General features: G+C 52.6%; 2 protein-coding genes across 2 annotated transcripts in view; both read left to right on the top strand.

Moving 5' to 3' along the window:
• Nucleotides 1–17,202, top strand: part of LOC109697321 (bone morphogenetic protein 8B-like) — a 28,245-nt gene extending 11,043 nt beyond the window's left edge. The window contains exons 2-8 of the mRNA XM_074080480.1: nt 3,400–3,589; nt 3,987–4,135; nt 6,126–6,133; nt 12,103–12,289; nt 12,687–12,766; nt 13,326–13,436; nt 16,576–17,202. Of these exons, the coding sequence (XP_073936581.1) occupies nt 3,400–3,589; nt 3,987–4,135; nt 6,126–6,133; nt 12,103–12,289; nt 12,687–12,766; nt 13,326–13,436; nt 16,576–16,725 (875 nt within the window). The 3' untranslated portion in view covers nt 16,726–17,202. The remainder of the gene's footprint in view (nt 1–3,399; nt 3,590–3,986; nt 4,136–6,125; nt 6,134–12,102; nt 12,290–12,686; nt 12,767–13,325; nt 13,437–16,575) is intronic.
• LOC109697319 (succinyl-CoA:3-ketoacid coenzyme A transferase 2, mitochondrial-like) lies at nt 4,403–7,856 on the top strand. Its single transcript, XM_020180853.2, has one exon. It carries the CDS (start codon nt 5,681–5,683, stop codon nt 7,232–7,234), a length of 1,554 nt encoding a protein of 517 aa, XP_020036442.1. The 5' UTR covers nt 4,403–5,680; the 3' UTR covers nt 7,235–7,856.
• Nucleotides 17,203–23,317: the final 6,115 nt, after the last annotated feature.

The raw sequence follows: 23,317 nt of genomic DNA, 5'->3' as shown, positions 1-23,317 counted from the left end.
AGGAAAATATATCAGAAGTTTCTGTACTATTCTTGCAACTTTTCTATAAATCTAAAAAATACAAAATTATTTCAAAATAAAGTTAAAATCATACAGCCCACTGCATATTCCCTGCATATTCCCAATCCCACCCTCTCTTTATGTCCCTCATAGCACTTATCACTATTTTTTTTATGTTGCTTTGTGATTCAGGATCTCATTATGTAGTCCAAGCTGGCCTCAAACTCTCAATCCTCCTACCTTGCCACCTTAGTGCTGGGATTCCAGGTTATATATGCTGATCTATTGGCTAACTTTCTTAGTTTTGGTGTGACTTCCCACTGACTATAAACTCCATGGGACAGGGGCTGCTCTGAGCTGTTTAGTGCAGTGTTCCCCATGCCTACATAGTGACTTGTGTGCAATAAGCACTGCTTCCAAGTGTGTTGGATAAATGAATTAATATTCCTGGATGTAATCAGAAAAAATACATGGGAAAAGTGAATGATCTTATAAAGCCTTCAGAATCATGAGAAGAAAATAGTCAGGAATCTTCTTCCAAATGCCCAAAAATGAATTTATGGAAACCCCCCCTAAAAAATTATTAATTGCAAATGGGGGAAATAATTTACCACTCAGAAATCTTGCTCCAAACATCATAGGTCCCTTCCACGGCCACTTTGGAGAGAGGATTCCTAGCAGGATATATCTCAAATGGTTGAAATGTAGGACAGTAGCCAGGCAAGAAGCACACATATATCCCAGTCTATCTGAATCTGCTAGGAATGCATGGATGAACTTCCCAATCCCGCAGCCAATAGCAGAATTTCACTGGGAAAATCCAAGAACTCACATTGGATGGGCCTTGGTCTTTCCCATACATTTTCTCTGGGGACCCTAGCACCAGAGCAGCAGAATGGGAAGCACAGCAAGCATTTGTGCTGTGCGTTTGGGGGCCTATCTTGCTTTTGGCCAATTCTGACTTAGCTTTTGTGCTGATTTTTCAGCATCACACAGTGGTAGGCCACTGTGGTGGAAGGGGCCAAGACAGGAGCCAGGATTCTTGTACTCTATTCCCACATGTGAATAAAAATGCAAGTTGAATTTTATGTCCTCTAAGCCAGAACACTGATGAAGGGCTGCCTGATAGGGTCCCAGTATCTTTGGGAGATTCCAGACCTTGGTTTTAGGAAGGTGAGGGCTGAGCATGTAGCAGAAAGGAAACGCTCCCCATGTGCTGGACCATAACCAACGACGAGTGACAGGAACAACCTAGCTCTTTACAAAAGTGTTCTTTTGACCCTATATTAAAGGGTCCTTTTGCAGATAGGTACACTTAGCCCAGGAGGTTAAATGCCATGACCATGGTCAGGCTCTTTAAAGCCATCCAGATTCCTTTAGTTAAACTGACATATTTACATGATATATATTCTCATTCTATACTTTTACTTAGAAAAGTAAAACTGAATGCTTCTCCTCAACCCCACCTCCACTTTTAGACATGGTCTCCTGATGCAGCTGTCTGGACACTATCACTTTGATACATTAAGTTAGGAAATTAGAGGTCAGTGTCTCTCTACCTTCCAAGGAATGGCCACAACTCCTGTCCCATAGTATTTGCCCTTTCACATCCCTGTATGGAAAGGACACCCATATCCCCACTTCACAGTCAGGGAGACTGAGGCCACATTGGGAACCTGGGGGCTGGAAGGGTGAGAGCTGGAACCAGCAGCACCAGCTCCTGGCCAGACCAGCTACCTCTCATTGCTGTCCTTGTAACTAAAACAGAGACAACTTGCCCAAGACCCATGTCAGGGAAAATCAGACCCCAACAAATGCTCTTCTACAACACCAGCTTTCCTAATCCAAAGGAGCAGTCACCTAGCAGCTATGGATCCAGGCTTCACAAAGAAAGAGGGCATTCCCTTTAGCCAGTTCCAGTAATGTCTGTTTCAGAGCTACACCCCAGGAACTTTTACCTACTTTATGTGAAAAACACTATTTTTCTAAAAATCCCAAAAGCCAATTGCAAAACTGTGTGCATTTCCACCCCTGGAGCAGGTCCCCACCACTAAGGTAAGAAATGCTCCCCACATCTGCCCCAGCCATATTGCCTGGTGCTTTTTAAAACCTGACATGTGGTCACTAAGCTCAGTAACCAAAGACAGTTTTTAAACACACACACACACACACACACACACACACACACACACACACACACACACACAAATATAATTAAAATCTCAGTGTTGGGTTTGCCCACTCGAAACCCAGATTTCTGATGTTTGAAAGTGACAGGAGGCTAAAGTGAGACTGATTTCCCAAAATATACTATTCTGGGCATTTCTGCAGCTGGGCAGATGTGGACTTTATTCTACAACTTTGGCCTTTACCCAGAAAGCAAGGCCTGCCCCTTCATGGCTCCCACCTCAGCTCTCACCCTACCCTGTCCTCCATCCTTTAGACCATGCTGCTGCCCATTGGCCAGAGGCACAGCTCACTCCTAGTCCTAGATTCCAGCCCTTCCCCCGACAGGCCCAGCTGGATGCACTGCTGAACCACACAACACAGATCTCTGGGCAGCTCTTGGTCCTCTCACCTGGGAATACCAGCTCCGCTCTTCCTATAGCACCCCTGCCACCTCCTCTACCCTCAAAGACATCTTCCAATTCTTCAAAGCCAGTTCAGATGTCACATCCTCCATTAAGGCTATTCAGATCCCATTACCCTGTGGGACTCTGCGATTTCCCAAGCACTTGACAGCTTCTCTAGGAAGCGACCCTGCCTCTGTGTTTCTTGTTCCTTTACACGTTGACTCTTCTTCCTTCTTGCACCCTAAAGAGAAACTTGGGTCATTTCTTCTCTGTGGTTTCTGGCAGTGGTTCTCCCTCCCTGCTCTCAGGTCCTTCTGCCCTAACCTTGGTTAGACTGGCCCTTCCTCTGTGGAGCATTTTCCCTGATGGCCCCACTCAGCTGTCAAATCTAAGATCTCAGTTTCCCTATCTCCCATCCAGGCATAAGACCAGGCTCTGGGGTGTCCCCTGTCCCTCTTAAATGCAACCAGTTATGTCCCTGTCCACCAAGTTTTGCCCTGGGACTGTGGCCTTTTTCTGCCTTGGGTCTGACATCCATCTCCCCTTTTCCCTGGGAGCTCCCAGAGGAGGGTCTATCTGCTGTCTCATTTGTGGGTCATGGAACAAGTAGGGTACCTGGTGAGGATCACAGTAGGGCTTGGGACTTGGGGCCTGTTGAGCACTTGCTGAGTTCCTCAGTACATGACCTCTTGGAGCCTGTCTACACCTGGAGCAGAGCTTGGAACAAGCCTGATTGCAGAGGAGGAAGCAGGTTGCCTGGAGCCCTACTCTGAAGCTCAAGCCATCCCAGCTACTAATGACAGCCCAGACCCACTTTGCCTTCCAGTGGAGCGTGACCATGACTTGGGCCACCAGGAGCCCCACTGGAAGGAGTTCTACTTTGACCTGACCCAGATTCCAGCCGGGGAGGCAGGCACAGCTGCTGAGTTCCGGATTTATAAGGAGCCCAGCATCCATCTGCTCAACATGACCCTGCATGTCAGCATGTTCGAGGTGGTCCAGGAGCACTCCAACAGGTACCTTCCCTTGCCCAAGGCACCCACCCCACCTCATTGTCTAATGGTTAAGGTTTTGTGGAGCCCTGGGTATGGTAGGACATTTCCCAGAAAGGGAAGGTTCCTTGGAGGACAGCCCCAGAGTTGGGAAAAGATGCATGGCCAGAAAGTCCTCACCTTGCTGTCCTGATTGGGGGCCTTGGATGTGTCACTGAACCATTGAGCCTCAGCTTCCCCATCTGTACATGGGTACAATAACACATTTTTGAGTTACTAGTGAAGTATGGCACCAAAGGGGCCCAGCCCAGAGCCAGGGCAGCGAGATGCTCCAGTAATGCCCCTAAAGTGGGCAACAGACACACAGAGGCTCTGTGCCTGGCCTCGACACCCTTGGTTAATTGTTCTTTCGTGTCCACAGGGAGTCTGACTTGTTCTTTTTGGATCTTCAGACGCTCCGAGCTGGGGACGAGGGCTGGCTGGTGCTGGACGTCACGGCAGCCAGTGACCGCTGGCTGTTGAACCGTAACAAGGACCTGGGACTCCGCCTCTGTGTGGAAACCGAGGATGGTGAGGCTCAGTGCTTGTCTGGGAGCTGCCTCTGGGCTCCTGGTGGCTCCAACAGAGGCCTGGCTACTGTACAGAGTGGCCTCACTGGGGCCATGTGCCCAGCCTTTCTTGTCTGTGCCCACTATGAGGACTCAGTGAGTGGAAAGAGAGAGCCCTCAGGAGACTGCTTTCCTCCTCTGGGTCTACAGAGCATCTGAGCTCCTAAGAGAGAGTCCCTGGTCCTGTCCAGAAAAGGGTGCCTCTCCCTATGCAGCAGCCTAGGTTCCTCACTGCAGGGCACGGGGGGACATCTTGCACCCTCAGGCTCTGAGTGCTAGGGTCTGGGTTGGAATCCTGACTCTGCGGTGTCCTAAGTCAGTGACCTCGGCAGGCCGCTGCCCTTTCCACAGCTGTTTCTTCATCCACAGAATGAGGTTCACTCACTCATTCACACAGTGTTTTGGTAGCGCTTCCTCTACATGAGGCAAAAGTGGGCACGAGGCCCAAAGTGGGCACAAGACTGGACTAAGGTCCAGCAAGATGGCCAAATGGAGGAGCAGAGCCTTGGAGGGAGAGTTTGGAAGGAGAGGTGACAGAGGAGTGGATAGGGGTCACTCTGAGTCAGGTTAGACCTGGGCAAGGTGTTCAGAGTTTAACAGCAGTGTACAGGAAAGAGAGAGAGAGAGAGAGAGAGAGAGAGAGAGAGAGAGAGAGTTAGTATCAGGATCTTAAAGAACTCTCTGGATCAGGAAGTTCTCTGTTGGCGTACAACCTGAGACATGTCAATCAATAAGCCATGTGTGGTAGTGGCCTGTAATGCTGCTACATGGGAGGCTTTAGATAGGAAGATCTCGGTCCAGCTGGGTCAGACCCAAAACACCAGACCCTACCTGAAAAATAAGCAAAAGCAAAAGAGGATGGGGGTGTGGCTTAAGTGATGGGGTACCAAACTGTGAGGTACTGAGTTCAGACTCCAGTAGTGCCAAAAGCAACAGCAACAAACAACCTCTGAGCCAAGGCCAGTGGCTCACATCTGTAATTCTACCTACTCTGGAGGCAGAGATCAGAAGGATCCTCAGGCAAATAGTTCTCGAGACCCTATCTTGAAAATTCCAACACAAAACAGAGATGGCAGAGTGGCTCAAGTGGTAGAGCACCAGCCTAGCAAGCAAGGGGCCCTGAGTTCAAACCCCAGTACGACAAAAAACAAAGAAAAAAATAAGACCCTCCCTTTCTAAGAGGGAGAGGTAACTTCCCACATTGAGTGACTCACTGCAAGTTACCAAGGGGACTAACCAAGTGCTTAACCACTGCTCAGTGAACGGTGGCTGTACCCTGGGCATCAGCCAGATCAGGTGATCCTGCAGCGCCCCTTCATCAGGCACCCACTGTCGCGGGAAGCTCGGCGGGTTTGGGATGTCGGCTGGCCAGGAACTCGGTGAAGCTGTTACGTGGTCCGGGATGCGCGCCCTCCCTGCTCTGTGACGCGCGCCGTGGCCAGGGCGCGCTCCTGGGGTGCAACTGGCGGGTCTCTGGCCGGTCCTTGGCCGTGGAGCCGGGCGGACCATGGCGGCGCTGCGGCTCCTGGCGTCTGCGCTGGGGCGTGGCGTCCCCGCTGGCCATGCGGGGCCCGAGCTGTTCCAGGGTTGCGCCCGCCGCTTCTCCACCAGTCCCTGCTCCCGCGTCAAGTTCTACACAGACCCTGTGGAGGCGGTGATTGACGTCAAAGACGGGGCGACCGTCATGCTCGGGGGCTTCGGGCTGTGCGGGATCCCGGAGAACCTGATCGGGGCACTGCTCAAGACGCGCGTGAAGGACCTCAAGGTGGTCAGCAGCAACGTGGGCGTAGACGACTTCGGCCTGGGCCTCCTGCTCACCACCAAGCAGGTCAAGCGCATAATCTGCTCGTACCTGGGGGAGAACGCGCTGTGTGAGAAGCAGTTCCTGTCTGGCCAGCTGGAACTGGAGATGACCCCTCAGGGCACTCTGGCCGAGCGCATCCGGGCTGGAGGTGCCGGTGTGCCTGCCTTCTACACGCCCACCGGGTATGGGACCATGGTGCAGGAAGGGGGCACGCCCATTCACTACTCCTCCGATGGCCACCGGCTCAACCTGAGTAGGCCCCGGGAGGTGCGGGAGTTCAAGGGCCAGCACTACCTCCTGGAGCGCGCCATCAAGGGGGACTTCGCCTTCGTGAAGGGCTGGAAGGCTGACCGCTCAGGCAACGTGGTCTTCAGGGGAAGCGCCCGCAACTTCAACGTGCCCATGTGCAAGGCCGCTGATGTCACCGTGGTGGAGGTGGAAGAGATTGTGGATGTGGGCACATTTCCTCCAGAAGATGTTCACGTTTCCAACATTTATGTAGATCGCGTGATCAAGGGGCCAAAATTCGAGAAGAGAATCGAGCGTCTAACCACTCGGAACAAGGGAGACAGCAAATCCAGCTTGAAAGAGGACATTAAGACCCGGATCGTCAAACGCGCAGCTCTGGAATTCGAGGATGGCATGTATGCCAATCTGGGCATCGGGATTCCTGTCCTGGCCAGCAACTTCATCAGCCCCGACAAGACAGTTTATCTGCACAGCGAAAACGGGATCCTAGGCTTGGGCCCCTTCCCATTAAAGGAAGAAGTGGACCCGGACATCATCAATGCAGGCAAGCAGACAGTCACTGTGGTTCCTGGGGGCTGCTTCTTCTCCAGTGATGAGTCCTTTGCCATGATCAGAGGGGGACACCTCCAACTGACCATGCTTGGTGCAATGCAGGTTTCTAAATATGGGGACTTGGCCAACTGGATGATACCTGGAAAGAAGGTGAAAGGGATGGGTGGGGCTATGGATTTGGTGTCCAATCCCAAGACCAGAGTGGTGGTCACTATGGAGCACTGCACCAAAGAAAAGACCCCCAAAATCCTGGAGACATGCACCTTGCCGCTGACCGGGAAGAACTGTGTGCACCGCATCATCACTGAGAAGGCCGTGTTTGACGTGAATGAAAGCAAGGGGCTGATGCTAATGGAGCTCTGGGAAGGCTGTACCATGGATGAACTCAAGAAGAGCACAGGCTGTGACTTTGCTGTGTCCCCAAACCTCAGGCCCATGCAGCAGGTGGCAACCTGATGTGGGAGCAGCCCTGACCCAAGTGTGGGCTCTGGGGCTGCTCTCCCCAGAGAGCGCAGTGACCACCTGAATGCTCTGCAGAGGACCTCACTAGTGCTGCTGGGCTCTCAGGCTTCTGTAGCCAGACAAACTATGTTCTGTCAGGAGCAGGTGACTTTAATTAAAAACAGAGGGAAAAAGTCTAACCTGAACCCATGTGTCCTGTGAGTACCACAGAGACCTCTGCCAAACTCACTGAGGCCACTAGATGTCCCTCCCTCAGCCACCCTCTGTGGTGTTACAGTAAATCACCTGTAGCTCCAGAGGGTCCCCAGCAGGATTTCACTCCAGTGCCTCTCCTCACAATTGAATCTCGACGTGTGGGGAAATGATGACAGAGAAAAGAACCGCACCCAGAGTTCACCTATGGTTCCATTTACGGTTGCCATGAAAACTACACAAACCTAAGTTTGCATAAGGCTGTGCTCATGGAAGCTGTTGTCCTTTAGCCCCTCTGACCCCTCTTCCCGGACCTGCATTTTATCCTGATTGTATTTCCCTGTGGCCTGCCCTCCTCCTCGCTCATCCCTTCTCCTGGGAGCTGCATAGGTGTTCTTAAAAGGAAGGCAGGAACATCTTCATGGGAAGGGACCTGGTAACTGGGGAGGGCGGGGGGGGGGGATGGGTGGTGCTGGCATTCTACCTAGATGGCTCCTCTGTACATAACCAGTCCCCATGTGTGTCACAAAGGCCTAGAAACCTAGCTGATGGCCTGGACCAGGTCTCTCTACTTAGGCTGCAGTATCCCATGTCAGCCACATTACATAATGTCCGTCCTCCCTTGTGTTCTGGAGGCTCAACAGGCCTGTGTGAAATTTTCCCTCCTCACTGAACAGCATCTCTGGAATGTGAATCTATAGTCTCACACCTAAAGTCAAACAATCTGTAGATAGCTGTGTGTGTGTGTGTGTGTGTGTGTGTGTGTGTCAGAGAGAGAATGTGTGTGTGTTGTGTGTGCATGCTGTGACGGCCTGGTGTACAAGGTTCTCTTTGTGGATGCAGCTCCAGGACCCTTACAGCCACAGGAACGCTAGTCAGAGAGTCTATTCTAGAAGCTACCCACTGGCCTTTCTGAGGGCCCTATTTGATCCTCACTTCAAGGAAGGATCAGATCCCAGAATGGAGAGATGGGGAGGGGATCAGATAGAATGTGGGGAGGGCAGGGACCCCAGCAGATGGGGGTGATGGGATGCCACTGGGTGAATGACCAGGCACTTTCTGGGCCTTCTGGGGCACCTGTTCTGTCCTGGAAGTTGGGAGAAGTCTCCAGCAGTGGCATGGAGAGGCAGAGGGTTCCAGGAGCAGACAGATGGGAGGTCAATCAGGAGAGTAAGAATGAGGGAGACACATGATCTAGTGGTCACTTCCACCTGTAGGCTGAGGTGGGGCATGGGCGCAGGAATGGCCATCTGGCCCCAGAGCAAGACACCTTGGGAAGAGATGGGGCATATTTGGCCTGGCATGGCTGAGGAGTGGACATGAATAAAGGCTTGACCCCTGCAATTAGGAAGAATTGTTAAGCTCCAGACATGAGGTGAGGCTAGGGCCTTATAGGGCTTCCTGAGTCCAGAGGGGTACCATCTTCCATCCAGGAGAAGGCCACAGGGCTCCCCAAATCTTGGGGCAGGCCAGCACATAACCAACAACTGTAAAAGATATGCCAGATTCCTCACAAGGTCAAGTCAGAGGCAGGGATCCTAGGCCTCAGAGGCCTCTGAAGCCCTCACCTTTGCCTTTCTGAGATGGAGTCTGCCCAGAGCTGGGCAACCTGGGAGCCACCACCAGGCCTGTCTGGGCCTCCCCTACAGCCAGCTGGAGCAAGGGTCTGCCCAAGGATGGGGGTCAAAAAGAAAAGCTTTTGGAAGAACTCTGGGGTTCGGCAAGGGTGACAGTTTCTTGCAGGCCTGCTGGATGCAGAACTCAGAAGGAGCACCCCTTGTCCTCCTGTCCCTACCCTCACAAGACCTCTGCTGTCTGCTAGGCAGGGTATGAATGTCCTGTCTCTGTAGCTGCTTGCTTTAGGCCCTTGAACAATTGCTGCTCTCTGTAGGCCTTAGTTGGTGCTTCTGAAAAATGGGAACCTTGGATTAGCTGCACCCAACAGCCCTTGGTCCAGGCTCAGCTGGCTGTGAGAGACCCAGAGGTCCCCAACACCCATCCAAGCTAACTCCAAGAAGCTCTGCAAGGATCTTATGTGTAACTGCTCTAATATGCTATCCATTCTATGCCCAGAAGACCCTGGAAGACCCTTGAACACAGTTGTGCAAAAGAAAAGCAAAGGAGGACCAACCCTGGGGTGCTGACTGCCTCGGTAGCCTCATGTCTGCCAGAGCCCAGGACTCCGCAGAAGGGAGCAGTGGCACACACAGGCCTGGAGTCTGCCCTGGGTCTGACGCCACCCGATGTGTCACCCAAGTCTATGGAGCCCACTCTTGTGCCAGGCACTGTGACCATCACCCCAACACCATGTTCCATTCCCTATGCCAATCCTGCTCAATCCATTCTCTGCTCTGGAATCTCTATTGCCTTTTTCTCTGCACTATGGTTCAGTGTCCTCCCAGTGAATGATTCCCCATGGCTTCTACCCGCCATGTTCTGTACTTTCATATGGCTCTCCCTGGGCCTCCTCCCAATGCCAGCCCTGAAATTTGTATCCCTGTCCCCATGGATTTCAACCTCAAGGGCCCAGCACATTTGTTGGTGCAGATGATGTATACATCAAAGTGTGGTCTCCAGGTGGATGGGTCATTCCATCAAATAGCCAGTGGACACCTGGTCTGAGGCCCCAGCTGCTGAAGGGCTGACCTTTGCATGGACTGTAGGTGGAGCAGGCAGTGGCCTTGACTTGTGCTGTGCAGTGGAGAAGCTGGTAGGATACGTGTGGAATAAACAGACCTGAGTGCAGAATGCACACATGAACGTGCATGTGTCTGTCTGTGAATAGAGCAATGTGTGCCTGTGCATTGGTGCTTACAACATGGACTTCTGTTAACTGTTCATTTTTGTGTCTAGTGAGACACAAAAATGAACAGCACCGAGCTTCTGTGCTTCGGTATGAGGAATTTCAGAGTGAGGAGGTTCTGCATCCTCATCTCTATAACAGAACCAGGAAATAACCTGACTCCTAACGATGAGCTAATGATTAAGTCCAGAATATCTGCTCGAAGGGATTTTAGGAATTTGAAATGTTTCCTGTCAGGACTAGTTTAAAAAAATTTTAATTAGCATGAATCAATTGTACAAAGAGCTTTATTGTGATATTTACATACATGCCTGTAATGTATATTTAAATTCATCAAATTATATTCCTCTTTCTTAACCCCCTTCTTTTTAACAGCTTTTAGTGGGTTCATTATGCTATTTTCATACATGCATATGATGTACTTAGAGCATATTCACCCCATCAGCCTCTCCCCCACCCTGCTGGTTCCCTTCTGTGGGATCTAAGCTTAATAGGGAAAACATTTATGTTAGAAAGTTTTTAAAAATACAGACTTCTTTGCTGTGCTGACGACTGTGTAAAACTTAAATCAGCACAATGGAATAAGCCCAGAAATGTGAAATGAGCATCTGTGCTGGGACAGATTTTATGGATGGTATTTTTCTCAATGGTTTGTTGTTGTGTTTGTTTGTTTGTTTTGTGGCACTGAGGATTAAACTCAAGTCCTTCTGCTTGCTAGGCAGGTGCTCTTTTCTGCAGAGAGGATCTTGAATTTTTGCCCAGGGCCAGACTTGGACTGAAATCCTTCTAACTTTGCTTTTGTGTAACTGGTATTATAGAGGTGTACCACCACATCTGACTTATTGGTTGAGATGAGAGTCTCCCTAACTTTTTGCCAAGGCTGGCCTAAAACCACCATCCTCCAATCTCTACTTTCCATGTAGCTGGAATTACAGGCCTGTGGCACCACTTTGGTCCTTCACGAGTTTCTTCACTGTGGTTATTTATTACACTGCTTTTATCATTGAAAAAGACAAGAGGCCGATTGCAGGACAAAGCAGCAGGCAGGCTGGTTTTGGTGGAGGCCTGCATATTGAGGCTGACTCTGTTTTTAATGGCATCCCCAATCTGTAAAGTCCGTTTCATGGTCTTCCTCTTCCTGGGACTGAGGCCCAGATCATGTTTCCCTGCATCCTTTTCCTTCTTTCTTTCTAACCACCAGCCCGGTCTAGTGACCTTGGCCCTGGAATGAGTTGACTCAGGCCAACTCCGGGCTCTGTGACTTTGTTCTGATGTCTTCCCAGTGATGTCCCCACCTGGGGAAGGCCCAGCAGGGCATTGCTGGCAGAACAAGTCCTGGCCAAGTCCTAGCCAAGGCTACCATGAGCTGCTGGTTCATAAATCACACATTCACGTCCCCAGACAGTGCGGGCAGAGGACAGGGCCCACCCGGGCCTTGGGTCCTCTGGCTGCAGAGGGAGCCCTGGTTCCTAGTAACACTAGCAATGGACTGTGATCATCGCTGGGTGACCCTGATGGGTTTTCTGTGAAGTATGAAATATGGACTACTGTAAGGAGTGCTGAGGTAACTAGTGGGGAAAAACCTGTCAAATGGTGCACAGATATCCATGACCTCCAGGTCACTGGCAGTGATGCCTGGGGTTCCCTGAGGCCCTCTAACAACCACTCCCCTCCCCCACCTCAGACAGCAGTCAGGGAGCTGGAGCTGGACTTGGGACTCCCTGCTCCAGATGAGGAAACCAAGGTTCAGAGGGTCCTCTCAGGTCCCCAGCCTCTAGCTCCTGCTGAGGAGCAGAGAGGCCCCTGCTGTGTCCCCAGCAGGGCCACCATCAGTAAGTAACTCTGTCCTCTCTGTCTCAGGGCACAGCTGGATCCTGGCCTGGCCGGTCTGCTGGGGCGACAGGCACCATGCTCCGGACAGCCTTTCATGGTCACCTTCTTCAGAGCCAGTCCAAGTCCTACCCGTGTCCCACGTGCAGTGAGGCCCCCGAAGAGGAGGCAGCTAAAAAAGCCCAATGAGCTGCCACACCCCAACAAACTCCCAGGGATTTTTGGTGAGTGCAGGGCCTGGGCCTGGGCTTGGGCTGCAGCCTACTTCCCAGGGAGGATCCCTAAGCCCTTGAGCCTGTGGAGTGGGCCTGGCAGGGAGGTGGGCTGGAGTCAGGAGCAGTGTTCAGAGGAAAGTGGAAGCATGGGATAGATGGCCGAGCTTCCTGCTGGGCTGTGTTCTGGGTTCTGAAGTTCCATGGCCTGCAAGACAAGGCGATTGGAGCCATTGAAGGTTGTTGAGCTGGGTCAAGACCTGAGCAGGGATCCAGAATAGGATTTGTGAAACCCAATGGTTTAGTTTCCTGTTGCTCCTTTATTTGATAAATGTGCCCCTCTGCCCCGCCATGGTAACTGCTCAGAGCAGGAGCCCCAGAATTGACCTGGCACTGTCTGTCCCTGCAGATGACAGCCACGGCTCCCGTGGTCGGCAGCTATGCCGTCGGCATGAGCTCTACGTCAGCTTCCAGGACCTCGGATGGCTGGTACTTCCTTCCTTTCCTTCTCCCAAACTCACTGTCCCCACCCAGGCCATGGCATATCCTGGGAGGGTGGAAATGCAGGCAGCTTTCATTTTGTTCTGTAGTTTTTCCTTCTGAGTTTTTCAAGTTCTCTAAAGTGAGAACACGCTGCTTTCATGGTGTAAAAGTGGTTTTAATATAAAAACCATGAACACGGAGACTACCTGAGCCCTCAGCCAACTGAACTGTCATTGTTACTGCAGGGAAACTGAGGCTTCGTGGACAGGGCCTCCACCATTTGCTATAACTGCAGCCCCAGGGGATGTAAGGTGGCAGGCTCAGGGAAAACAGCAGAGGATGGGGTGTGTCAGGGACAGAACTTGCACCCAACCCCATCTACTGAGGGTCACTGACCAGATTCAGGCTTCTGGGATGTGGGCTACCCAAGAGGAACTGAGGGTGGGGTACTGGGCACTGAGGCTCAGGGAGGTTGAGGGGCAGCCCCAGGCCTCCTTTGTCAGGACTGGGCTGAAGAGCCCTGGAGAGGCCACATGGCTTGAACTCACCTTCTCCCTTCCCCTAGGACTGGGTCATCGCCCCTCAGGGCTACTCGGCCTATTACTGTGATGGAGAGTGCTCCTTCCCGCTGGACTCATGCATGAATGCCACCAACCATGCCATCCTGCAGTCCCTGGTCAGTACTGCAGCCGCTGGACCCCTGGGGTGGGGGGGGCTGAGGAAAGAAATTCTCTGCCGGAAGGGAGAGAGTTGCTGCCCAGAGGTGCTTTCTCTGCAGGGACTCAGCCAGGTAACCACAGCCCCACTCTGAAAAGCTGCTTCCTCCTTCAGCTGCATGTGTGCCCAGCAGACTTAATGCTAGACAGTTGTGTCCACACAGGTTCTGGACACTATGCTTCTTGTGTAGGGCTCAGTGACCTGTGGGGTGGGTCCTGATGGACACAGGCACAGCTCTGTGGTCTGAGTCAGGTGCACATGACACAGATGAACATGCCTGTGTGATCTCCATGCATTGGTCCACTGGGTACACTGGTAGGTGGCCTCCCTGAAACACAGACACACAGTGCACATGTGGCATCTGCCTACTCACCACCCTCGCCTGGCCAGATACTCCCCAGTGTGCCCTGCACCTGGCTTCTACCTGGGGCGTACCCTGGCTTCTTTCCTGGCAGTGATTTCCCAGCTCGCTGCGTTGGTGAAGCCTCAGTTAGCCACTCTGACCATGGAGAAGTTTCCAGTGGGATCACGGTGCCTTATTGCCAAGTTTTGTGCTTTGGTTCTGGTGTTGAACTTTTTGCCTGGAATCCTAGAGCCCAGTATCCTACACCTTATGTTTTTCTAGCAGGTCTTTGTTCCAAGTGCTTCCTTGGAAGAGAGTAAGGAACTAACAGGAGCCCCTTTGAGCCATGCTAACTAACACTTCCTTTCACAACGGGCAGTGCGTCACTGGATGGATGCCCAGAAGGTGCTGTCTTGAAAGAAGCAACTGAGGGTGGTGATAGGATGTGTGGGCTGCCGAGGCACCCAGCCCTTGTGCCCCAGGCAAGGGAGGCCCCTGGTGTGATGGGTGTGCTGCCCCTTTCAGGACTCATTCCCTCCCCACCATGTCTTAGCCATGACCTCTAGCCACTGGCTTTCCAGGGCCATGGGGCTCAAAAAAGTAAATGTTCACCATCTACTGTTGCAGGAGGTTGCTAGCTGAGATACGGGACTCTTGAGGCAATTAGCCGGAAGCAACGTTTTATTGTGTCAGCACAGACTCAGCAGACTCATGTCCAAAGGCTGAGCCCTGAGAACAAAGGAGTCTCACCTTACATACCCTTGCAAGCAGATTACAGAAGCAAAAAGCAAGGTCTAATCCATGTATGGTTTTATTTAATTTTATTGGCTACTGTACCCTCCTGCTATGTGACTTTCCCCTCCCTGGTGCTATGTGACCGTCCTCATGTTCAGATTTCTCAGGTTTTATCTCTCTGCTATGCCATCCCTACCTCCCTGCTACTTTCTCAGGACTCAGGCCTAGACTGTTTTCTTCTGATCCTCCTCGCTGCTACACTACCAGGCAGCAAACAAGACAGGACAGTCACTGTCTTCTTGGGAGGACATGGTGAGCACACAGGCAAGCCCAGCGTGATGTCATTCTAAGATGAAGAGGCAGCCAGGGCTGGGCCTGTCTGCACCAGGAGCAGAGAGTGGAGAAAATTGTCCAGGACAAGGAGCAAGTGCAAATGCCCTAAGATGGGAGGGGCCAGCAGGGAGAAGGGCAAGAAGTAGGGGCATGGGATTGGGGTGGGCATGGCGGGTTCCTCTATGGCCTGGGATCCCTGTAAGGACAACAGACTTTAGTCCTAGCATACTGAGCAGCTGTTGGGGATTTAGCAAAACGCTGTCATAACTGGAGAGTTCCTCTCCAGAACTGTGGCAGCCATGGCAGGATGGACCTCAGGGGTGGAGAGTGGAGGAGGCAAGGAGGTCAGTGAGGTTGACTGTGGCCCCAACAGGAGTCAGGGCAGGTTGGTGGGGGTTGGGAAGTGGTCTGCGTAGACAGTGGGTGCTGAGCATCCTCCACACTCGGGGAGCAGGTAGAAGGAAGAGGAGAGCCAAGGAGGCCCCAGGTAGGGCCTGAGCCCCACGCAGATGAGGGCACCACCCACTGAGGTGAGGTGAGGATGAAGACTAGACAGTTTGGCATGGAGGCAGAATTGCTGTCAGGGTCAGAGGACATCAGTAGCCATGCTGAGGCCCTACCAGACCCCACATGGTAGGCCAGGTACACAGGTGGATCTGCACGGTGGTGCTGAGCAGAGGTCCAAGGCAATGTTGGAGTGTGAGAGCCATGCACGTGGACATCTCTGTCCTGACTCCAGACGAGACCCCTGGAGAGGAGCAGCAACCCTGCAGGAGAAGTGGCCAAAGAGGAAGAGGAGGAGGATGAGGGAGAGGAGGAAGGAGAGGAGACAGGGCTACCTGGGCAGGAAGAGGAGCCACAGTGGCCCAAGGAGAGTCTGGGATTCATGAGGAGAGTCTGGGATTCATGAGGAGAGCCTTGGGGTCCTGAGGGCCAAGAGCTGTCCCTCCAGGAGCACCCCTTATAGCCTCTGTCCACACAGCAACCTGTGGGATCTTCCTAATATGGAAACTGGCCTGTGTTATTCTTGACCGAGAGATTCTGGGTCCTTCCTGTTATCCCCAGAACAGCTCTTAGCCCTTGGCCTAGGATGCCAGGCCTCTCACTAGCCACCCTGCCTACCCATCCAACCTCCCATGTGTCCTGTGCTCAGCTGGCTCTGCTTTTGTTATATGTGTCCATTGAAACACTCCCGTCTCCCCACCCTCTTCTCCAGAGGCCAGAGGCTGGGAGAGGGGAACCCTTTGATTCCGTGTGCATTCCTTGGCTGACAGTCTGCAAGGCTGCTGCTGAGACCTGATGGGACATAGTAGAAGCACAGAGAAGAGTAGGGAAGGGAGGCCCCAGGGGAGGTGGTGCTACTGGCCAGCAAGTTTGTCCACGTCTGGGCCGGAGTGGGTGATGCAGGGAGTGGGCAGGGGGTCTGGAGAGCTGAAGCACAGGTGTGCAGGGTCTGATCAGCCTTGCCAGGTGTCCCAGCTGTGCCCTGAGGGCAGTGGGCAGGACAGACCTGCATGGGGGGACGTGCCCTGGTCGTGGGTGGATAATGACCTCAGGTGTGGCTAGGGGACTGAGACCTGTGAGACAGGTTGGGGTGGGCAGCAGGCACGAGCTGGGGCTGGGCTGGGCAGGTCCTTGAAGGAGGCCGCTGTGCTCATGACCCTGCCTGTGTCCCTTCCCTGGCCAGGTGCACCTGATGAAGCCAGACACTGTCCCCAAGGCGTGCTGTGCGCCCACCAAGCTAAGCGCCACGTCTGTGCTTTACTATGACAGCAGCAACAACGTCATCCTGCGCAAGCACCGCAACATGGTGGTCAAGGCCTGCGGCTGCCACTGAGGCCACACCAAGGCCCTGCGGACCTGCCCTGCTGCAGCCGCCGCTCCCCATCGGGGTCAGCCCGCTCTCCAGAGGCAGGAAACCCTAAGAAGCTGTCATAGCTCAGGCAGAGGTAGTGAGGGGCCCTCACTTCCCCTGTTCCTTTCCTACTAAGTTTCTACTCCTTTTCAGGTCCCCCTGCCCCCCACCCTGGGGTTAGTGGCAAACTATCCTCCCCTAGCCCTACCCAAGGCCAAATGCACATGGTACTTCAGAGCTGTACTGACCGTGCTGTACTAATAACATGCAATAGTAATAATCATAGAGGACTGAAGTCCTCTATTAGGATGTGTCTGTGGCTGTCCCTGGAGAGCCTGAGGCACCCCTGGCCCTAGACTATTCCCCATGGGGTTTGAGTTTGGGCCAGAGGGCTCTTCCCCTTCCCAGATGCATTGCTTGGGCATTTCTGGGGCATAATTAAACACACACAAGTCTTCAGTACACTGTGCTATTGTATTCTTCTAACTTGACCCAACGAACCAGCTGGCTGGGCTTCATGATTGCAGGTGAAACCAGTAGGGACATTTCATGTTATGTGTCTTTCCTTGCCTTGGGCCTGCCCTTCTCTTGTGTGGGGAAGAGGTATGCTCCTCAGAAAAGCAAAGAACCTTGGAGACGTCCATTTCCCTCCTCCATCTCTTCCATATTGACCAATTTGGTGCTGAGCACTGAGACCAAGGTAACGCCTAGCAGAAGCAGTGGGTGGTCCAGGCTGGCAACATAGCAGGTGCCACATTGCCTCTCCTTGCCCATGACTCCATCAATGATCCACTTAACTACGTCTCCCTCTGCATCCGAATAAGCCCTCCACATCCTCAGCAGGCCTGCAGACTGCCACCACCAGCCACTCAGTGAAATGAAGTTGGCTTCTCTCCTGTACTCCCACACCCTCTGGGAAGGCATGGGGCAAGGGTGAGGACTGTCAGAGTTTGCTTATGGCTGGGAGCTATGAACAGACTGGTTGCCAAAGTCAGTATCACTTTGGGGCCCAGCAGTCCTGTTTCTGGGGCATGTGAGTCAAAGAAGGGCCCCTGTCCCAGGGGAGTGACAGGTAGTAATTAGACTAAGTTGGGTGGAGAGGTTTGTCTCAGCCTCCACTGTTCCCGGAAATGGCTGTTCTTCTTGGAGCAGCTGCTGGGAGTTGCAGTGTTTATTTGATTTTGGACTCACTAAGCCTGTAATTTACCTGCGGGAACAGACAGAGTCCAGCTACCCAAACTGTGTCATTAAGAGCAGATCCTGGGCCCGTCCCATCCACAGGCACAACAGTAAGGTGGGGCCTAGGGATGTGCTCCTCTGCACACCTGCTGGGCCTTCAGGAGGCAGATCTGGCAGCAGGGGTGAGGCCAGGGCCATGCTGCAGGACAGCAGCCCCTCTACCTGGGCTTGGGAGGGCCTCCCTTGTGCAGAGGAAGGGATCCTCTCATGTACACAATAAAGTGTTGGGTTTCCCATGAGCCTAGGGTTTCAGACAAAGGTCTGGCAGATTGGTGGAGGCACTGAATGTCGGGAGACTGACTGACTCACTATCTGAACAAATCCCCTTTCTCATCATGCTTCAGTTTCCCATCCATAACAAAGACATAGGACTTAGTGAGCTTTCTGTTACTGTGACAAAACGCCCGAGATAATTTACTAAGAGGAATGGATCATTTTGGTTCATGGTTTCAGAGGGTTTATAGTCAAGTGATTGTTTGGCCCCACTGTGGGGAGTGTGGTACAGTACAAAATGGAGCACAGCTACTCATTTCATGGTAGCCAGGAAGCTAAAGAGAGAAAAAGCAGGGGCTCTGGTCCTACATTCTCCTTCAAGGGCACATTCCCAATTCCCCAGGTGATTTCCCACTAGGCCCCATCTCTTAAGGTTTTCACCCGCCTCTCAATGGTGCCAAATTGGGGACTAAGCCTTTATTTTGGGGCCTTTGGAAGAACATTCCACATCTCTGGACTCTCATTCCAAAGGTCCTTCCAAACTAAGAATCTGTCTGCCACCATGTCTATCGCCTCTTCAAGAGGCTAAGAGCCAGCCATGGGACTTGAGACCTTATCCAATAGTTGTCTCCTCCCAAGATCAGGGCAGGGAGACTTGAGAACTGTCTGACAAATGTCAATGTTTGGTATCTTCATTGACCAGTCATAACCTGGCATCAGGAACGTGTGTGAAATGAATGTTTGGAAGATGCAGCCTCTACCTCGCCACTGGGTGTGTAGAGCTGGGACACAAAGGTTGTGGTGTGTCTGTCTTCTCTTATGCAAAGCAAATATGTGACAGTCACAGCCTCTTTTTTTTTTTTTTGTGGTACTGGGGTTTGTACTCAAGGCCTACACCTTGAGCCACTCCGCCAGCCCTTTCTTTGCGATGGGCTTGTTCAAGATGGAGTTCATTATTTGCCCAGACTGGCTTCAAACCATGATCCTCCTGATTGCTGCCTCCTGAGTAGCTAGGATTACAGGTGTGAGCCATGGGCGCCCGGCTAAAGAAAGTTACCCTGGATTTTTTTTTTTTTTGGCAGTACTGAGGTTTGAACTCAGGACTCACTCTTGCTAGGCAGGCGCTCTGCCACTTAAGCCACTCTACCAGCCCTCAGTCACTGCCTCTTGATGGTCACACATCTACCACATCAGTCATCCAGGCAACCACCAAGTGACTCCGATTAGGAAGGCCTCAGAGAAGAGAGGTGATTGATCGTGGACACAGCAATCCACACCTGACAATATGAGATGGCAGCATTATCACCAAGGCCATCTGGTTTTCTGACCGTGCAGGCTACAGTCAGACTGCACACTAGACACAAAAACAAGGCCAGTCAACACAGCCTCCCTGAAACCTGTGGGGAGGACACAAAGGCAGGCTGAGCTGGGGCCACTTGTGTGGGGCAGACCTCCATGGACAGGGGCACAGATGCCAGCTGAACATACAGCATCCTGTTTTGTGTCTGTATTTGGGAAGTGGGAAATGTGCCTCAGAAAAATTCCCTACAGTTTCATAGGAAGAGGGGTGGGAGAGGGTAGGTTTTGGAGCTGAGTGGAGCCAGGCATCAATGCCTGCCTTTGTGACTCCAGCCCTCTCACCAGTCACCCACGCCTGTCCTTTGACCTATAGAAGGGACACTGCCCTGGCCCTGCCCTTGCAAGACCTGCAGAGGTTCAGATGTGCCCACAGAACACTCAGCGTCTTCCTCCCTGCAGCCATGTGGAATAAATAGCTTCTCATTTTAAATGGACTTGTGGCTGGCCCTCCCTGGCCAGCCTTCCTGTTAACACCCACTCCTCTCAGAATGTGTGCCCAGAGGCTGTTGCACTGACCTCAAGGGTGGGCTTTTCCTAAAAAATCCTCTCTAGGGTGGAGGTGTGACTTAGGCGGTAGAGCTCCACCTTGCAAGTACAAAGCCCCAAGTTCAAACCCCAGCACCACAAAAAAAAAAAAAAAAAACAAAAACAAACCCAAAAACCTCTTCTCTTGGGATGAGGCGTGGCCCTGAAGCCTTGCCTACTTCTTCCTATCTGTGGAAGCCACTGAGCTACAGGGATGGCACTAGGGCCTCTGCTGAGGAAGCAGGCAAGGCGCTCAGGTTGACCCTGCTGTGTGAAGGCCCTCGTGAGAAGGTATGGGGAACTTTCTGCCAAATGTTTCTCTTCTTCCTGGGAAGGCCTGAGCAAGTATGGGGCCCTTACATTTTTTTTTCCTTCACTTAAGAAGGCATTGCATATTTGCTGGGGAAATTTTTGAAAATTAAAAATCAGAACTGAGTGTGATGGTATACACCTGTAATTCCAGCACTTTAGGAGGCTGAGGCAGGCAAGTTTGAAGACAGCCTGGGCTACATAGTGAGACCCTGTCTCAAAAACGGAAGAAGGAAGGAAGGATGGGAGGGAGGGAGGGAGGGAGGGAGGAAGAAAAATTTAAAACCCTTATAGTCCCACTACATGGGCCACCAGGGTTCCCAGGGTTAAGGATTCCTCCCAGTCCCTTCCCAACACATATACATACAACACATAGGACATTAATAACTTACTTATTTACTGCTTGTTGATATAATTTGTTTAATTTGTGACAGCTTTAAATTTTTCTGTTATTAAATATTCTTTGAAAACATGGTTTTTAGCAGCAGTCCAGGCCTTGGGCTCTCCCTCTCCTCCCTCCCATAACAGGCTGCTCAGAGGGTTGTGGCAGCCTGGGCTCACATGGCATGTCACAGGCTGGTCACTGGCCCAGGATCCCTGGACCAGGAGCTCCCTCCCTCAGTACAGCACCTGGCACAAGCAGGGGGTGCAGGTCTCAGCTGAGGGAGCTGGGTGATAGGAGGTACCTCTTATCACCTCTGAGCTCAGGTGACCTCCAAGCACAGGCTCCCAGGTGGACCCTGTGGGATAACTTCTGAGGAAGCTGCTCAATGGCTCCTGTCCCTTGGCTTCCCCTTCCCAGGATAATCAGAGAAGCTCCATGACAAGGTTTTCCTTGTCAGCCCTTCATTTTCCATCTTGTTTCACAGAGTTGTGTGAACAGTCCTTTCCTCTGGGGACTTGGCTGCGTGCTCCACCTTCCCTGGAGCCAGCCATGCTGAGCATTTCACACTTCTCTTCTCTTGGACATTACCCTGCCTTCAGTAGCTGGCATTCCCCAGTCTTTACTGCTGCCTGTCCTGATCACCAAGACTGACAGCACTGAGAGGAACAAGGAGCGAGGTTTCTGCCAGGCTCCCAGCCAAGGGAGCAGTTCAAGCCACTGCCTGAGGATAACGCCACCTGAGGTAGAGAGCCAGGCTAGCCTAGGGTGGGGCTGGTGGCCCGAGCTCGCTGGAGCTGGGCTAAAGCTGGAGGGGGAGGCTTCTCCCCTCCCTTCCAGGCTTCTCCTGGTCTCAATCCAAAATGAGAACACAGGCTGAGACTCGGCCTGCCCAGAGGTTCTCTGTGTTGGAACACATTCAGATAGAGCTCTGGGAGGTGGCACAAGAGCAGGTGCCAGCCCTGGGGGGAATAGAGGATCCTAGCAAATGATAGGGCTCAGCCTCAGCACAGGAAAGAAGCCATGGTAGGGGCCTGGCTTGCCCAGAGCTGCAGTGGGGTGAGAGGCCAACCTACCAGAGGCCACAAAACAAGGCAGCGGGCTGTGGCTTCCAGGCAGAACTGCCAGGAGAGGCACAGGAGCACCTGGCTTGTTTCTGTCTCCCCAGCACCAAGCATAGTGGCTGGCAAAAGAAGGGCTTGGGTGCACTGCAGGAAAGCAACTCTGACCCTTGGTTCAGTGGGCGATGATGAGATTGATGGTGGGCACCCATTACAGTGATCATGTGAGAGCAGGAACTGGGCCTGGCCAACTCAGTGACCTTCCTAGGAGAGAAGACAGGCCCCTTTGTCTGTCTTTGATTTCTACTGCCCTGCACGGGGGCCCATAGGGTGTCCCCGGGGGCTTTGCCTCAGGAAGGCAGCTGCGATGAGATGTTGCAGTCTATCCCAGCTGCCACCTCCAGAACACCTGGTGACTGACTGAGGCTGAAGTACAAAAAAACAGAATTTATTATAGCAAAAAATAAACAAACAAAAACCATCCAGGAGCCACAGGTGGCCCAGGACAGGCTCTGGCAGCACAGGCCTGGGAAAGCCCGTTGTGGCGCCCCTGCTGGGCTGGCTTCAGGCTGAGCTGCAGAGAAACCTTCCTGAGAAAGGGCTCAGCCACCCCATGGCTTGTTTCACACGACACTCTGAGCCACGACCACAGGGGCAAGAGCAGAGGCGCAGAGCAGAGGCGCAGAGCAGGTCAAGCTCACAGGTACTCCCCACAGTCGGCGATGATCACTTTCTGCTTGGGCTTCCCATCCTTGCTGCCTTGGGCCTTTGCAGACAGAGCAGAAGAGAAGTCAGGGACTGAGGGAGCAAGGAGCTGCTCAGGGGACCCCACCCCCACCTGGAACCTCCCCAGCCACAGGGCGTCCCCTCCAACCTCCCACAGAGCTATGCACCAGGGACCCGGGTGGGGAAAGGGCTGTTCGGCCACCTACCTCAATCTGCCGCAAGACATCCAGGCCTTCAGTGACCTCCCCAAACACCACGTGCTTGCCGTCCAGCCAATCTGTCTTATCACAGGTCAGGAAGAACTGGGAGCCATTGGTGTTTGGGCCGGAGTTGGCCATGGAAAGGAGGCCTGGGGAGAGAATGACCTTGTCAGCTCCCTCCACCTGCTCCCAGCCCTGAAAGCCTACTGTGCAGACTGTAGGCAGCCTCTCTGAGGGCAGCTTGGGCTTGGGATGCGGACCCTGTGGCTGGGGCACTTCCGTCTTTACTCTCTAGTGAGGCAGGATGAGCGGGGTTGTGTCACTCATTTCATCCTGGTTTGTCTTTTAGTTCGTTCGTTCATTCATTCATTCATTCAACAAATATTTATGTCCACTTTATAACCAGGCCTCTGTTAAGTCCTGGAACACTGATGAGCAGAACCGAGTTGGATTCCTGGTGAAGCCCTGCCAGTGAAGATGGGTCATTTAAGAGGTAATTGTAGCCGGGCACCAGTGGCTCACTCCTGTAATCCTAGCTACCAAGGAGGCAGAGATCAGGA

The sequence above is a fragment of the Castor canadensis genome, chromosome 7 (assembly GCF_047511655.1).
Source record: "Castor canadensis chromosome 7, mCasCan1.hap1v2, whole genome shotgun sequence".
Taxonomy (NCBI): Eukaryota; Metazoa; Chordata; class Mammalia; order Rodentia; family Castoridae; genus Castor; species Castor canadensis.
The sequence above is the reverse complement of the archived record's forward strand: the minus strand, read 5'-3'. Positions and strand labels throughout refer to the sequence as shown.

Excerpts from the sequence above, each read along its gene's own strand:
- LOC109697319 (XM_020180853.2), top strand. The coding sequence starts at position 5,681 with ATGGCGGCGCTGCGGCTCCTGGCGTCTGCGCTGGGGCGTGGCGTCCCC.